The 13,122-nt window shown below is 30.6% G+C and overlaps 1 protein-coding gene and 1 long non-coding RNA gene across 2 annotated transcripts in view; one reads left to right on the top strand and one right to left on the bottom strand.

Annotated features, from left to right (window-relative positions):
• The window catches only part of LOC107848057 (ABC transporter G family member 15), a 14,597-nt gene extending 12,197 nt beyond the window's left edge, over window positions 1-2,400 (bottom strand). The window contains exon 1 of the mRNA XM_016692717.2: window positions 1,962-2,400. Within this exon, the coding sequence (XP_016548203.2) occupies window positions 1,962-2,202 (241 nt within the window). The 5' untranslated portion in view covers window positions 2,203-2,400. The remainder of the gene's footprint in view (window positions 1-1,961) is intronic.
• A 975-nt stretch (window positions 2,401-3,375) lies between these two features.
• Window positions 3,376-10,280, top strand: LOC107846307. The gene is made up of 5 exons (XR_007046951.1): window positions 3,376-3,657; window positions 4,349-4,585; window positions 5,122-5,336; window positions 7,992-8,055; window positions 10,054-10,280. It is a non-coding gene; the product is annotated as an uncharacterized LOC107846307 (long non-coding RNA).
• Window positions 10,281-13,122: the final 2,842 nt, after the last annotated feature.

The raw sequence follows: 13,122 nt of genomic DNA, 5'->3' as shown, positions 1-13,122 counted from the left end.
TTTTTGAGCCAAATATTTAATAGAGGGGTATTTTTGACCCATTTCAGATAGTTCAGGGGTATTTTTTATCCTTTTCCACATTTCGTTAGAGGGAGGGATATTTTTGAGCCAAACATTTAACGAAGGGGTATTTTTGAGCCAAAAATCTAACGAGAGACATTTTTGATCTATTTAAGATAGTTCAGGAATATTTTTGAACCTTTTCCGTTAATTTTATAGAAATAAGGAATTTATTAAAGAGTTTGTCAAATCAAAATAAAACAAATAAAAAGGAATGAAGGAGTAACATCTATATGTTCAATTTTGGGTTTGCACAAGTAGACACTAAATTTGTATAAAGTTGAATAAATAGATACACACGCTCCACGTGATGATTCGTGTGAGACGTTATATAGAATGTGTGTATCTACTTATTTAACTTTATACAAATTTAAATATTTACTTGTACACACCAAAATTGGAGTGCATAGATATTTGTTGAGGTTAAGTCAAATAACATGTTTATATATTATAACTTTTTTTCCCTTTCTATAACGTGACTAAAATTCATTAAATGTGAGGATACCGGTAGCCGCTAATTTTATTTTCCAAATAATGGGAGAAAAAAACAAACAAATGTGCCTGTACAGATCGAAAACCATAGAGATAAATAAAAGTCACTCATTATTAATTAGTATATAAACCAGAAAAATCCTTTTCAACCTATAGTAAGAACTATATGTGGCTAGAGATCAAAAGGCTTAATGAACGGTCCCTCTATCCAACTACCATCGTCGACATTTAATTAATTACGTACATTATTTACATAAAGATATCTGCCTGGCATAATAACCCAATAGTACATAGGGTTATATCTACCCTGCTTTCTCTAATTTTTTGTGATGAAAAACAACTTCTACATTTTATTCTCAATTAATAAGGTAAGACATAATCTTTCTTTCTTGAACTTTCTTTTTGAGTTTCAATTTTATTTTATTACATATAAAAAAACTAGTGCTATGTACCTTTCCTAGTGGATTTGCATAAAAAAAGAACATTTTGTTCTGGAGGTGTGTACATGAACTATTTACGTTTTGTTAACATCGGGGAGGAGGGATCCTTTCATAAAAGAAGAAAATAAAAACTGTTAACAGTAGAAATGCTCAAAAACTAATGGGAGCATTGGATTTTATTCTTCAACTAGAATGTAGAATTTACGTCACCCCACCCCACCCCTCAAAAAACAAAAAACAAAAACAACTCAAACAACGACATTCTTGATCAAAATATGGACAGACAAAAGTGCAAGAAAATAGAAAATAGAAAATAGAGTAGCAAAATATTGCAGAAACGGAAAAAAGAAACATATTCCAAGAAGTGTGACATAAGGATGTGTCTAAAGGGGACAAAAATTAGGTGAAAATGGAAACAGACTATTTGTTTCTTCATTTTGCCTAACACTGAAAACCAATACTGGATTCATCTGACCCAACACCCATGACATACAACACATATAAACTTATATTATACCTATAAAATTGGCATAATATATAAATTAAACATGCCCTTATCTCAAATTATATCTATAACCTCCAACTTTGGGTGTGTATAAGTAGGTCCTTAAACTTGTATAAAGTTGAACAAGTAGACACATATATCTTATGTGGCATCCTACGTGACCAATTCTTGTCCTACATGACATTCTAGGTGTATTATGCCACGTAGGATGTATATGTCAACTTGTTCAACTTTATACAAGTTTAATTATCTATTTGTGCACACCCAAAGTTGGTGATCATAGATATTATTAACATCAAGTTAAAGTGTCTATTTATGTATTGTGCCTATAAAATTTAAATTTATAATCTATTTATGACAAGAGATATAATAGATTACCAATAAAATAGCAGTGGTGCACACAAATTGATCTAAAATCAGATAACATCATTACACCTTCTAAAGAAGTGGGAGTGGAGAAAGACCTGCTAGAGTATCAAGAAGAGTGGATTTGCCAGAACCAGAAGGACCCATAATAGCCATAATTCGACCAGGTTCAGCATAACCACTTAGTCCATGTAGCAACTTCTTAGTTGGTCCATGCCCAAAATTTGGTAACATTACTGTTAGATCTTCCCATACCAAATATGCAACTCCTTGTCCATGCATTACCCCTTTCTCAATATCACTACCACTTGTCACTTCTATCTCCATTCCACGATCCATCTCCAAAAAATTCACCAAAAAAAAAAAAAAGAAATTCCCTTTAAACTATATAATAATATGACAAGATTGATTTGTCATGAAATGATGACCCTTATGATCTTCAGTTTATGAACTTCCCAAAAGTGCACCTATAACATGTTTGCAACTCTGTGCAATATATGTATTGAAGTTTCTGGAGATAGATAATGGACATTATGACAAAGCTTTTATGTCAAACGGATAGGTGGGAAGTGAGGGAAATTAATGTGATGGGGTCCTATTTGCTACTACTAGAATGCAAGGAGTTTGCAGTTGCAATAAATAGATTGTTGCCGCCTAGCTACGACTTTATTATTTTATTTTTTGTGATATGGCTCATAAGATAATTCTTACTTGTCCATCCTTTGGTCCCTTATTTGCCTTGATGAGTGCTTGCAACAACATTTTTAAATGAAAAATAAATGCTTCCGATAATTAATGAAAAAAAGTTGGTATACGTCCTTCGGTGGATCTAAAGATTACCTTTTCTATGTTATAATTCTTTTAGTAAGTGTTTTTTTTTGTCGTGATTTTATTTTTAAATAATTGTGTTTAAGCCTCTAAAAATATTTTGATCATAATTTTTTTAATATGTTTTTAACTTTAAATTTATTAATCAATACCAATTTGAAAAGGGATAAAATTTAATTAGAGATAAATTGATAAAATTACCTTTTAACTTTCTCGGAGTGATTAGTTTATTAAAAAATTATACCCAAGCTAAAATGAAAGTTTATTTAGAAATGGAGAAAGTACAATATATCTTATTGATATTGCATTAACGTATTAACATTTAGAGTAAATTTCATTTAACCCAATTAACCTTTTGAGTTTGAGAAGTAATATCCCTTTCACATTTTGAAAGGGATAACAAACTCTCTTGATCTTAAATCAACTGCCAAAAGTGTAAAAAGGTCAAAAATGCTTTCAATTCTCATCAATTTATTACTCTTACATAAAAAATGAAAAGTTGGTTACTACTATTTTGTCTTACTTGAGGATATTTTTATCAGTTATACCAACACTAAGGGTATTTTTGTAACTAAAACCTCCAATCAATCACACATCCACGTGTCTTTTGCCTCTACTATTTAACTTTCCCAAAAACTTCTTTCATATCCATTTTTTCTGTTTTTTCTTTTCTTTACTGTATTCCTTACGCACCTGCATACCAAAACACAAGCTTTTTTGGAATTCATATCATGTTCTTAATCTCAATTTTCATTAGTCCATCATGATTTTTTTTTCATAAGTGTATCTTTGATGGTGGAGCAAGTTTTCGAGCAAGTTTTCACCTTTACACCAAAACACAAGCTTTTTTTGGATTCATATCATGTTCTTAATCTCAGTTTTCATTAGCCCATCATGATTTATTTTTGGTAAGTACATCTTTGATGGTGGAGCAAGTTTTCGAGTAAGTTTGGAGCAAGTTTTCGAGTAAGTTTTCATTTGATGTTTGTTTTATATATGATACATGATGCTAACTATTTCAAGTTTTAATCCTTTTATTTCAAATCTGTTATTATTACTGTTCTATTATACAAATTAATTAATTCAAATTTTAATCTATTTTCTCTAGATCTATAGTTAATATTGTTATAATACTAACTAATTCAATTATCCTTTGGATCTCTTCTTAATGTTGTTCTGCGATACTAACTAATTAAAGTTTTGATCTTTTTATATTATGATCTGTAATTAGCTTTGTTTTTAATAACTTAAATTAAGGTTAAACCTCTGTAATTGTTATTGTTTTATGATACTAATCGACGACATAGAAATCACACTTGAAAAATCCTCCTTCTAACAGCTAGAATTGTTAGAAGAAGGTGCCACGTTTACAAATGTTATAAGGACAGTACAATGCATTCAAAGAGCCGGCGTTGATGCCGATTCCAATTTTGCTACTTACTACTGCTTACCACTTAAGCAGTTTGGTACTTAGTATATTGTTTAGTTATTCTCTACTTGCTCCCAACAATTTGATTATGGTGAGTACACTACACTAATTATGTTTGCAACAAACAATTGATTGGGTTTTTAGTGCTATTTGGTTTTCTAAAGGTAACAATAGTTTTTAGTGTTAATTTTTTATTTAACCACTTCTTTTTAATAAATGAATTGTCAGGAAGGAAGTGGAGAAGAGTCAAAGAAGTTGAAGCTCTATTAGTATTGGAGGAGTTCATATGCATTTCGTGTCCGAATAGCACTCAATTTGAAAGATTTTTTATCTTTTAAAAATTTTACGATTGCTTTCTCGTTCAGAGAAAAAAAGGAATTAACCCTTTTTTCTGTTTGTCGTTGTTAGGATTGGAATATGAGTATAAAGTTGTTGACTTGCTTAAAGGAGAACAAAGCGATCCTGGTTTGTCTCTCCCCTTTTCCTTTCGTGTTTAAGTTTTTGAACAGTTAAAATTTTTTTATTGTAGCAAGTTACAAGGAAATTATACTTGGGATGTGTTTGGTATGATGGAAAGTGTTTTCTTGAAAAATAAGTATTTTTTATTCCGTATTTTCTCGTGTTAGATAATGCAAAGTAGAAAATATCATATCAACTATGTTTGTATATGCTCTAAGCAAATAATTTTTTGGGGAGTGTGTGCCTGTGTGAGGATGGGGTTGGATGGTGGGAAGGGGACAACAAATATGGAATGACATTTGTGGAGCTTGTAATTCATTTTTCTCATTTTTAAGGAACTTGTTTTCCAACAGAAAATGTTTCAGTGCTTGTTAGTTAGACTGTTACATGGAGTAGCTGATTGTAATCAATTAGAATCAAAGATGAGAAATTAGGTTTGGGGGTGTTAGACAAATTATTGTAGAATTTTTTTGAAATTTGTTTCTTATTTTTGGCCTTTATAATGTGTGGAATAAAATACTTGAAGCTGAATCCCCTTGCAGACGTATCCGCGGTGGTTGATGGAGATGCAGTAATTGCCGACTCTTTTGCTATCATAATGGTATGATTTTTTTGTGCTCTGCCATTTGAGTGTGTAAATTTTATCATTACTATGTTGTTGGTGATGAGAAGATTTCTTGGGAAGTATCTGAAAGAGAAGTATCCCCAACGAGCATTGTTGCCTCAGGATCATCAGAAAAAAGCAATCAACTATCAGGTATGGTTCTCTTATAATAATTCATTCTTTTTTAGAGGGATTTTGTCTAACAGGTAAAGATTGAATGTCTCTAAAGGGGGCTCTATCTGCCTCTGTCTAGGAGGTAAAGTAGGTGATTTATGATCAAAAGTTGTGATATGAAACACATAGTGCTAAATCTGATCAATATAAAACTTCAACTTCCAGACATTATTTAGAAAGCTGTCCTTAAATATATTTCCATGAATTTGGTAATAGAATAGTTTAATTTAAAGAATCACTTCATAGGAACAATAATATAAAGTTAAATGTTATAATAAATAACTGCAAGATGATACAAGATATACTCTTGGGTCCTCAGATTCAGCTAGCCATGTTGATATTGATGGTTGAAGAAATTTGCACCAAGAAACTGTTCACTCTAACCATCACTTATATATAGTAGTAAGTCAAAGTTATAATATTAGCACGGGTCAAATTTTATTAGGTTTGAAATAAACTAAAGTGGAACAGATTAGATGATATGATCCCGTTAAATGGATGACACATGAAATTTTTAATTTTTAAAAACCCGCTAAAAGAGACGTTAATGGAGAGTGACATGAATGTACACATCTATTTAGTGGTCATACAGAGGACATAAATAGCCTCAACTATTAATGGATGGCATGATTGAGCCATTTATGATAGTATGTTGGCATAAAAGAGTTGACCCATTGAAAACGAAAGTGAGGTATTTGACCCTTTTAATTTTTTGTTCCTATAGCCTGTAACATCTCTACTGCAAATTTTGTAATTGTTCACATGCGAAATTTTATTTATAAGCTTAGGGTCATTTTGAGTAGTTTGCATTTGGGTGACAGGTTTTAATGGAGGGGACCAGTAGTGCTAGAACATTCATATTAAATAATTGATTCACAAAATGTGATATTCAATTATCTTCAAATTCGTAAAAACTAGGTTCACTTACAAAGTTGCAAAATAAGTTTCAAAATGTGACATGCAACTTTGTAATATAATCTACATTAAGTTAGTTTGATGATGCTTTGGTTTCTGGTTTGCCTAAATACCATATGTTTGCTATTAAAAGAAAAAACAAAGGTACCTAATGACATTGAATCACCGTGAAACTTGAAAAGCAAGTGTGAATGTGTTGCTTGTTCATGATAATGATAGCTAGAACACTAATTTGAGATTGAATTTGTGTTTTGTATTCTGATGCAATTATATGGACTGCCTAATTATTCTTATTATATTTACTTGGTGAACATCTGAGCTTTGAGGCATACAATCTCCGTGCCATGAGATATTTAAGTACATTGCTCTCATGTTATTTTTTTCCTGTCATTGTAAGATGATTTCTCTTCTATTTTATATCGCCATCAGAAGCTTATTCCATTGTCTTTAGGGAAAATATTCTTATTAAAACAAATTTGTAATCTTAGGATTTTCATGGCTTCTTTCTCAATGATTTATTCTCAATAGTGAACCAGTTTTACTTTCTGCGTCATTGTATGCATGTAGGATGAATATTATTAATCGTTGTTTCTCTCGACGAACAACTGAAGAAATCATATCTACTCTTGTAAGCGCGAATGTGCGATCCGAGTTTGAGTATTAGCTACATTAACTTATATATTTTTTTCATGTTAAGTACTTATTCTTAACTTTAACCAACATATTAAAGATGGTAATACTTTTATCACGCTCAAATTCTGACTCGATCAGTAGACATGATATATTGCAGTACTTTGTGACTTGCTAAAAGTATACGTATGAGGGAAAAAAGTATTTTCTGAGGCTTTAAGTAAATTAATACCATTGTAAATGAGAGACATAATAATGAAACCATAGGGAATCGAAATGAAATTAGATTAATAAAAAAACCACTGGATGTCATTCAAATCATTAATAAAGGAAAAAGCATACAATTTGATATGCTATATACTTTTGAAAAATGCACAACCACGGCACCATGCATGATTAAATTTGGCACTCTTTAATCATGTATTTTTTTTTCTTTTTGGGTAAACTCTTTAATCATGTCAACATCTAGGGATCTGCTAATTAATTTTATTTTTTCCTATAGATACTTACTTTTGGTGATTGCACGTGTCTGCATCTTTGTTGAAAAAAAATTATGGATTTAATAGTAAATGAAGGGTAGAAGAAGGTTAGCTAGACGTAACATTAGTTTATGTTTCTGAAAGAATTTCAGAAGAATGAATATTCCGTTCTCATAGCTAATCAATAGATCATGGACAGAGTTTGTAAATAGTTAACGTGGATTATGTTTGATCTAATAGAAATGAAATAATCAATACATGAATACATATGAATAACTAAAGCTTACATAACTCACAAAAGGACTCTACTGTTGATTAACACTAAATGCTAATCAACATAGTGGATCTCTTAAAGAGAGTTTCTTTGACATGTGTGAATTATTTAATCTACTATGGAGTCAAACAAATGACATACTGTTGTCCTACATGAATGTATGAACCCTCTGTTAGTGTCTTAAAATCAGAAAAGGACACCAAATATTTGCTTCCAAATAATTTATTAGCCGTGGTTAACTCTTTTTTTATCATCTCCCTTTCTCTTGTATGATTGTTAACCTTATAGATTTTGTAATGTATTTGTTGATTTAAATTTTGTTGTTGAATTCTTTAGATATGAGTACCATGGTTATTATGGAGGTGAAGAAGCAGAGAGAGAGAATAACTACACTGACATGGTGAGACACATTTTTATAAATCTGAAAAAGGAAATATTTCGCCCTCTCTTCCTGCACCATCCACATTCCATACCAAAGAAGGAAACAAAAAGCAAAAAAAAGATTCTAATTCTTCTGTTGAACAAGCCAAACAACAAAGTGAACACCAAAATATGCTCAAGATGAAATAAAAAATGGAGTCATCACTCCAATGAAAACAAAATAAAATATTGCGAACACATTGCTTTCATATTCTCTCTTTCAATATTTATAATATATCTTCAATATAATTCATACTATACTATTTTCTCACTATTTATATTACACTCTTTTTCGTTCTTGTTATATATATCTACAGGCTGGTGAACCACATATTACGAAATATAATTGTTTTATCTATAAATATATCTTCGCCCATGTGTAGAACGGGCACGGACACACTAGTCTATTATATAAGTGAACAAAGGAGGGACGAATACTGGAATAGGTAGAAGAAGTACTTTGTGCCAAAAAGTCTGTACAAATAGGGTATTTTGGAAATTGAAAATATTATTGTTTCCAATACAATTGTGAAGACACGTGTAGAAGTACTTTGTGCCAAAATGCCTGTACAAATAGGGGTATTTTGGAAGTTGAAAAAATTATTGTTTTCAATACAACTGTGAAGACAAGTGTATCCTGCAATTAGCTTTAGCAAACCACTTGTAATGCCTACTCTATCATTAGATGCAATCTGTTTCTCTGGAAGACTATCTTAGGCCTCAAATCTCTTTCTTCTGCACATCTTTCATTTTTTTCCCTGCTAATTTCATTACCAGAAGACAACTATTTGGGCAAACTATTGCTGCAGGTTGAAAATTTTTATTCTTCTCTTTTGTTGCTTAATCTTTCACTGTTGGATCTCCTTTCGGCTTTCACCTACATCTTCTATATGTGTTACTAATCGTCTATGAAAACAATCGTTGCATGTTGTTTTTTCCAAATTGATCAACACTCGTGGATTGCACCTGGGCTATTTTTGGTGAGAGTTGGCTGATTTTTTTTTATCTTGCTTGATTATAATTGGTACCCACAATCAGTTGTATTTTATTTTTGTTACTAATTTCTTGCTTGAATTTCAAGTATATGTTACTAATTTTACTGATTTGCACATGCATTATGTCTCTTTGATTAATTTTGTCTTTATTATTACTTCTCGTTTCGTTTTAGTTCTTTCTAAAAGTATTTGTTTCAATTTAGTTGTTTTTTTTAATGAAATTAAGAGTATTTTGTTACGTTCTTCTAATACTATCCTCAAAATTACATAAGTAAATAAAATATATTTACTGAAATTTATATTTTTTTTCAAGTATAATTAATAAGGCTAATTTGGTGAAATAAATCCCTAATAAATATTTTTCTAAGAAAATGTCAAGTAAAAAGGGATCAACTAATTTAAAACGGAGAGAGTAACTAATTATTGCACAATCATGTCTCAAAAAAGAAATAGGTGGCAACCCAAATAGGCGGCAACCCAAAGAAGAGTAAGTGAAAAGTTTTTATTGAACTACAATACGTGTCTATAATCAAAATGCAATACAAATCAATAGGGCAAACAAAAATCACTATTGATCAAGTTTAAGGTACAAAACAATACATATATGAGGGTCTATGTATTAAATTTTCTCTCAAGTGAAACAGATGTATCTACGTCTTCTAATTTGTAACTCTCAGATTTCCATTTTTTCCACTCCTCTCAATTTCGACTATTTAAGTTCATAATGGAGTTTGATTATGTACTTTTCACAATTTTTAAGTATCTAAATTTTAATTCTAATTATTAAATTAATTTAATTTAATTTAGCTTTGAAATTTAGTCAAATTGACTCACGAAAAATGCATGGAGCAAATAAAAAGAAATAGAGGAGATACTTATTTTGATGTTATGCAAGCTCTTTCTTTTGAGAATAGTAACTTTAATTCTCTGCAAGTGCTTTAGCTCTAAAATTAATATTAATATGCCCTTTGTACTTCTTCCAGGATGAATGTGAATGTAGGTGCTACTGAATTAGGAGGACAATAGAAAACAAAGCTTCTAGAAAATGAGAGCTTGAAAGGTGAAGATAGACAAAAAGATCCTTTCCTCTCATTTAAACTTTTTGTTAAATATGATTTGTCATTCTAAATTTATGGAATTTTCATTTTCTTTATCGATCAATTTGTTCTATAATTTTCTTTTTGCCTAAAATTGGCATATATCCAATATATGAAGCTACATTTTATATTAGTACAAAATTAAATAGAATACTTACTTGCCTTTAAAGTTGATACAAGTGTTTAATTTCGAGGTGCAGCACTCACGGATGATAATACTGTATAGTCAAAAATTGATCTCAGAAATTATTTTTTAATTTACAGATATGATTCATCTCTAAAATTTAAAATTTTATAGGTTTATTGACCCTAGCACGAATGCTCCTGTAAAAATTGTGTTTTTTGTGGTTAGTGTTCTTTAGTAATATAAACTTCTCCCCTCGAGCTTGCAAGTTAGCTTCATGCTCCCTATCAATAAATTACATATCTCATGCTGATATTCAGTAAAAATGAATTTTTTCTTCTGTCAAACATAAATGATAGTTGTCTTGATAACCCTGATAGTTTTTTAAAACGTTACTACTCGAGTAAATATTTGATCACCTTAATGGTTTTTATTGAAATGAAACAGCAGTGTCAATAAAAGTAAAATTTAAATTTGAAGTTTTGGACACTTTTTCCTTCTTTGTACCTCCCATTCTTTTTGCAGTGTACAGTATGATATTGATCTGGGAAAATACACTTCAAACTCCATATACGTCCCTGATCAGAGAGGTACTGGCAGAAAGCTTAAAACGATGAAAGAGAATAATTTATTTCTATTTTTTCCCACTTTATTTTCTTTGAGCTAAGACAAAAATCTTTACTTTTCCTTGATCTTCATTCACCTATAAACTTATTCTTGCATATGTTAATGTGCTTATGAAGTAAATCATCGCACTGAGTGTCCAACCAATTGGGAGAGAATCAATGCTTTATGTTTCCTATCAATAAAAAATCAATCTTTATTAAAATTCAGTTCTCTCTTCTTTCAAACATCAATGCATTTGCAGTGTCAGTAGAACTAAAATTAAATTGACGTTTTTGACACTACATATAATAATGATGGCCACAGGTTTTGGTCGAATGTGATACTAATGATATAATTGACAACCAGGGCCAGAGGCGAATCATGCGCCCTAAGTGTTATTGTGTTCTTTAGGGTGCACATAATTTATATATCAGTTTCTTAAGGTATATACATATACGTATTGCACAATTTTTTTCGAACTTACTGGGTGCACGTGTACCCTATCCTAGCACGTAGGTCCGTTCCTGCCAGGGACTGCTTTGGAGCTTCAGCTATATTACACCGTCAAGAACGTTGTTCAGATAAAAATGCAAATTCTAAGTACAGTACGTGAAAGGGCATGAAATCATTTATTAGCATGAGGTATGAATACTGTTGACACCCAATTTTGTCTCGTCTTCTTTCAAGTCATCTCTTTGCTCTTCTAAATAATTTTGATAATTTAAAAAAAAATGCATGTATGTTATTTCTATTATAGGAGTTTAAGCAAGTCCTGCTACCATTTTTATTCCTAAAATTAAGAATCATCGACGATATATTATTATTATTATTATTATTATTATTATTGTTGTTGTTGTTGTTACTTATTGTTATTATTATTATTATTATTATTATTATTTTATTATTATTAATATTAATATTATTATCATCATCATTATTTATTGCTATTTTTATCATATTTTAAATTATCGTCGCGTTCTCGATGAACTTTGCGCAAAAGGGATTATATTTATTTTTATTTAATTGTATAAAATATTTTTGTGATTTTATACTTTATAAATAATATTGTTCAATTTCGACATTTACATGCAACTTTGTTTACGTACTTGATTTCTTATTTATTCGAATATTTTAATATGTTTTATCAAAAGTGTCATTTGTATTAATTTAGCAGCCCAAAGTATATGAAAGAAGACATTTTCAAATCAGCCTATTTTAATATGAAAAAATTACAGAAACTAGTATCCTTAGCAACACTTTTTCAAAATTACAACTTATAGCAAAGGTAACAATATTTTACCCATTTCATAGTAATAGAAAAATATGTATTTTTCAGTTGTGCATATGTATTTATGAGTAATACATATATATTTGTATATGTATTTATATAGCAATACTTTACTTAAATACAAATACAATTTGCTATTTTTCGTAATTATAAAACTGTTGCTATAAAAGTTATAATTAAGGCTACAGAGTTTCTATTTCTGAAATTTTCCCTTTTAATATCCCTCAAATTTTGACCTAAAATCCAGGCCCAATCCACCAACCCACTCTTCTCTCAACCCTTTCATGCCATGCGTGACGTGAACACTACCTTTGCTCCACATAAGACACTAACACCCTCTTAACACACGCTTGTTGCACTTCTTCCACGCCCTTGCATACACTTAGCACCTCCGTTGCCACATGTCTCATATCAATAGGTTGGTCAAAAATAATTTTAAATCTTAATTTCTTTCTTCCCTTGATTTGCCCATTTTAACCCCACTTTTTTCACCTAAAATGACCTAAACACCCTCAATCCTTAAAAAATTTGATTAGGTTTTCATTTTCTTTCTCAAAGCATCACCTCTTTCTGTCTATTTTGGGGAAAATTTAATCTCTCTTTCACCTTGATAGATGTTTTTTACGCCATTTTCGTGAAAATCTTAAAGTTTCAGACGCTTCCTTCCTCAATTTGGATGCCTTTTCCCTCCTCGAGTAAAGCCAGTTGGAAGGGCTTTCGTCAAACAAGATGAAAATGGAGTGAAGCCAAAGAAAATTAAGGATTCTGATCTCTTTGCAGAAAAGGAGCAGATTCGGACAATTTTTTTATTCGAATTTCAAACAATTTTTTATTCGAATTTCAAACGAATCTAATCTTTTAAATTCCTGCCTAAAGGAACCCCAAGAACCCTAATTTTTCATCTATAAATACCAAAGGTTTGGGAGGTTTCAAGGTT

The sequence above is a fragment of the Capsicum annuum genome, chromosome 11 (assembly GCF_002878395.1).
Source record: "Capsicum annuum cultivar UCD-10X-F1 chromosome 11, UCD10Xv1.1, whole genome shotgun sequence".
Lineage (NCBI taxonomy): Eukaryota > Viridiplantae > Streptophyta > Magnoliopsida > Solanales > Solanaceae > Capsicum > Capsicum annuum.
Note: the sequence above shows the minus strand (reverse complement) of the source record. Positions and strands in the feature narration are given on the sequence as shown.